The 5,000-nt window shown below is 39.4% G+C and overlaps 1 protein-coding gene across 3 annotated transcripts in view; it reads left to right on the top strand.

Annotated features, from left to right (window-relative positions):
* The window catches only part of LOC125038741 (integrin alpha-PS3-like), a 28,273-nt gene extending 23,636 nt beyond the window's left edge, over positions 1-4,637 (top strand). For 2 of the 3 annotated variants that reach the window (XM_047632313.1, XM_047632312.1), the window contains exons 20-23: positions 2,097-2,254; positions 2,359-2,452; positions 2,720-2,855; positions 3,272-4,637. In XM_047632313.1, the coding sequence (XP_047488269.1) occupies positions 2,097-2,254; positions 2,359-2,452; positions 2,720-2,855; positions 3,272-3,367 (484 nt within the window). In that variant the 3' untranslated portion in view covers positions 3,368-4,637. Of the gene's footprint in view, positions 1-2,096; positions 2,255-2,358; positions 2,453-2,703; positions 2,856-3,271 lie in introns of all 3 variants that reach the window. The other variant, XM_047632314.1, reaches the window with a different exon arrangement.
* Positions 4,638-5,000: the final 363 nt, after the last annotated feature.

Genomic DNA, 5,000 nt, shown 5'->3' with positions numbered 1-5,000 from the left:
GTTCTAAACTTTACGGTATTACTATAAACATTGACAAAACAACAAGAAATCGGCAAGTATCAAGCAAAAGGAAGAATGACACTTTACTCTAAAAATATATTGATACGCATGTACTACACATGTCTAGTTATCATGATACCTTGATGATTGCGGCCACCATGACACACACTGAGAAGGGCGTGGCGATACATTTGGAGGAGTCTGCCCTCAAGTCAAGTCAGACCTCATAGTTAGGATTACTGATTATTTTGATTAATAAATATGAATAATAAAAATACCCAGAAAATTAGTTGTATTTTCACCACCGTCGTAAATTGCTATGTGTGTTGGAGAAATGTATAGGAATTTTAGCGTGTATTGTGGGAATACGATGATGTTCCTTAGAGCTAGAGATGACCAACTTGAACGATCTTGTATGGTTTAGGAAAGCAAAATATAAAGCCTGTCCCTTATCTTTGTTTTTTTCCTATATCAAATATATAAATAACAGAACTCTCCATGACCATTATTGTGTAAAGTGTAATCCCTAGGGTAACGAGATAGTAATCTAGAGACAAGATGGAATGAGTATGTTTTATTTGTAAATGACTATACGGTATAAGGATCTACAACAATGCACCAATTTTCAGCCCCATCATGTCTTACCTTTGGGTCTTTACAGCCACCCCAAGAGTAGTTTGAGTTGGTGCCCCTAGATGGTGTAGTGTGGGTGACGATGGCCTTGGTCGGTTGAGGCACTGGCTCTGAGTGGAGAGAGCTACGGTGTTAGAGGTGATGAGGGAGATGCTGATAAGGCAGGGAAATAGTATTAGGAACTGGAAATTATTTCTAATACTGGCACACGCAGATGCCTCTCACCCTCTTCTACTCGTATAAGCAGAACTTAAGCCGCTGTTACCTCCTTATACCCCACAATCGTGGCCTCGATAGTAGGGGAGGGCGTGGACGTTACCTTCCCCCACAAAACAGAGTAAATTATGAAGGGAAAGGGGATGTACAACATATATATATATGATGTAGATCACTAAATCATTCCCTAGGGGAGCCAACGGCCCCCTACCTTGCCATAGAATATCAAGAATCCTCCACGTATTTACAGCAAGATGGACCGACCACAGGGAGACGAATGTGTAGATTAATTATCCTAAAATGCCCCTTTACACAGAGAGATACGACCTGTATAGTTTGTATCTCTACATCAGCAAAAACACACATTCTTCTAGGAAGACACATCAGGAGGGTGTAGTCCCGAGAACTGGTGGATCCACCACCTGCAGGGAGGCGGCAAAACAGAAATGAAGAGCAACACATACGGTGAATACCAGTATATGAAACTAGATGGCATGTAGAGTCACATGGAACTCATGTACTGTTTGCAGTGCTATCTATTGAGTAGACAAAACAGTACGAGTATGAGTTCCCATTTTTTTCTTCTCGTGCTATGTAGCCCGCAACCACATAAACGTCGAAATGACTGAATGTGAGGGATGTTATGCTCGCACATGAGATATGCGGTGGTCATGTGGCTCTTGAGTAATGCTACAGGCATGGGTTACTACGCTCAGTAAAGACTTTTGTCTCACAGGTTCGCATATATTGTATTTACAGATCATTTTCCTTCATACATTACCCCGCAATTTCCTAGATATCCATTATGCCCTTCCCTATTATGGAGGCCAAATTTGTAGCTGGGTCTCCTGAAATTTTTTTTACACAAGCAGATAGTAGAGGGTGAGAGGAATCCATCGGTACCAGGATCATCGCGATCCGTCGTGTTCGAAACAATTTATACAAGGAGTATGTCGTGCGTAATGCAGAGGCTCAAGAGATAGGACTGTTTAGTCGACTGAAGGTGGGGAAACTTTGCTCAGGGTTAATGATCAGTTGGGTTTGATCTACCTGTATACCTACTATTATTTATCAATTAAATTGGTATGAACTGCATAATATAATGGCTAGTCACCTTGTATTTAACAGCAGTTCAGAGGCCATGTTCTAAGCTATATGGTTGTTATGGCAAGGACCAAGATCATATGTGACGACAGCACTTTCCGTAAAAAAGTTTACAAATAAAGTACTTAAATATCCTACCACAGCATGCGCGGCAAAGAAACTTCACTGGAGTCAGCCAGTCTGAACTGTTCGAATCCAATGGTGAGTTGTGCTCGACTCTCATGCTTAGTCAAGTCATGGCCGTCCTTGAGTAGCGTTGCCAATGTCACCGTCAAGCTGTCCCTCAACCTCAGCGTCCTGGGTTAGTATCGTGAGTGTTCATGGGTTCATTACCTGAAAAAAGATATATAAAGGTACATAGTTTGTAGGTAGAACATCTGACGCTTGTGATGTCTTTCTCCGCAGCTCGCCACATCTCGGCGAAAGGAGCTGTCTTGAAGAGTTTTGCAAGGGCAAAGATCTTGTCACTAAATCCTGAGCTAAGTTTTGTTGGGAAAAAGTATGTATTTTTTCTCTCTCTGTCTTTCTCTCGTTTAGCTAAAGAATTGTATGTGGGTGTAATATAACTGTATGTAATTAACGATAAATATAATGTGATTTTTCTTTATCGTTGTCGATAGATGCTGACATTCATTGTTAATAATAAACCTCTAACAGGTTACATACTACCCAGCTATAACAACCTACAGTAGGCTCTACACTATCTTTTAGTGAATATATTTCAATATGAAAGAAGATCATCCCCAAAAGTCTTCCATTCCTTCAGAGAGACCGATTTTGTTGTGATGACGCAAGTGCAGCCGAACAGCCCACCTGGGAAAGGTGTTCCTTGGTGGGTCATCTTGTTGGCTCTGCTGGGTGGTCTCCTGCTCCTCTCTCTCCTCGCTTATGGCCTCTACAAGGTGAGTGGGCTTGTGAAGACTTTGCATATTAAAGCATATATAACAAACAATATCCTAAAACTGTGAATTGCATATGGGGCTGATTTGGTCAAGGAAAAAAAAAAAATCCACAATACATACTTTTCACAATTTCCGTTCCAATAATGATATTATTTATTCACATACAGTATTCAAAACTACACGAGTTATTAGAATAGTAGATGATAACGATCCACTTTAGAACATATACTTAAGTAGTTTAAAGGAGGGACATGGTCTCATACTAAGAGGTGTGTAGGAAAGACATACCTGAAGGACATTATTCTGCGACTATTTAAGGCCACTATTTGTAATATATCAGACATACATTATTGGTTTGTGTCGCCAATGCACGTATTCATGTTAATGCATTCTTCACCCACACGTCTCTCTTACAGGCTGGATTCTTCAAGAGAAAAGAACTTGAAGAAATGAAAGCTCAACGTGCTCAGGTAGACTCCAGCAACGTTAACGCTAGTCTGGTTGAGGAATAAGTGACCAACCTAAAACCCTATCACTCTTTTAGTTGTTACCACGTGTCATCATAAAGCTCAGCAAGAATTGCTAAAATATTAAGCTTGATAATAAGACCATTTCGTAAGAAGATCCAAGGTCTTTAGACTGAGATTACTATGAAGCAGATAAATTATTCCATTCTTCAGAGTATCTCCGTGATGAAGCTTTCAGTTCCTGATATATCTCCAAGATAAGACTTTCAATTCCTCATTCTAAAAGAAGTGGCACTCTGTAAGTGAAGATTGATATAAAATGAAACAAAACCCTCCCACATTGCTTTTATTTAGGCAATGATTATTGGGATTTTCATAGCACTCTATGGTGTGTCATTTATGTATGTTTAGGATCCACTCTTAAGACTCTGGGACTAAGTTCAGACCAGGTATCATCGCCCTTTATCCAGGTCTAGAGGTGCTAGCTGGGGAAGTAGGGCAGCTAGACAAAATACTTTTTTGCCCAGATCCTGTATTTTTTTGTCAGACTTATATGCCACACGCAAAAATGCGAACTGGGGTGTAATAATACTGTTACCAAAACAGGAAGCCAGGATTCAGGATTGAGGCTGGCTAATGGTACCCTGGCTTTTGCTTGTTGGCGAACCGCACCTGTTCCTTAGGTGTGGGATTCGCTTCCCTATTATTCTTTTCTATAATTGTGAGTCTGATGAGGTATGGTGCAGTGAGACACTGCTAACACTGGAGATTATCTAACTATATGTTGAAGATACGAAATACAGCTTCATGAGATAAATGGTCTTCCGTTAGATCTTCCCAATGAGGTTATATGGTATTGTGCACATGGTACATATATCAAGTGTAAGACATGCAAGATACGTGAACAGTCTGTGCTAACTCACCCATATAATCTGCACTCAGTGTCACATAACAAGATTCAGTAGAAATTCTATCTTCGAAATTTCTGCCATGCATCTGTGTTGTATTGTTGTATGCATGCACTGACTGACTATCTGACACACACACACACACACACACACACACACACACACACACACACACACACACACACACACACACACACAAACACACAAACACACACACACACACACACATTGACTGACTGAAATACACATTGACAAATAAAATAGATTGACAAATCCTCATTTTAATCGCACGAATGACAAAGTTCTTCCAACGAATTACCGTACATGAAAATCCTTCAATTTATAGTAGAATCCCTTGTCTGTATAAATATCCATTTGATAAAAGGTCTGTAATCAATAAAAAATAACAAAATAAAATGCTGTCTATGTATGATTGAAAATAACCTCCATCTCAGCGAAGTGCCATTACTAATAAGCCGCTAAGCAAAATTACGGAACATTAAACTTTATGATATTTACACCAGGCTTCAAATCTCCACCATGTAAGAATATATAGATATTCATGCCTTTTCTCTCTAGTGCCGCGGGGGGAACCCTAAGGCGCCGTGTATCCATATAGTTTTAGTCACGCTTTCACGTCTAATCCATTATTATACATACATATATATATATATATATATATATATATATATATATATATATATATATATATGGTGAGAATTTAAAATTGGTATCAAGCTACATGCGTTAAAAATTCGAATCATGTTTTG

The sequence above is a fragment of the Penaeus chinensis genome, chromosome 25 (genome assembly GCF_019202785.1).
Source record: "Penaeus chinensis breed Huanghai No. 1 chromosome 25, ASM1920278v2, whole genome shotgun sequence".
In the NCBI taxonomy this organism is placed as follows: Eukaryota; Metazoa; Arthropoda; class Malacostraca; order Decapoda; family Penaeidae; genus Penaeus; species Penaeus chinensis.
Note: the sequence above shows the minus strand (reverse complement) of the source record. Positions and strands in the feature narration are given on the sequence as shown.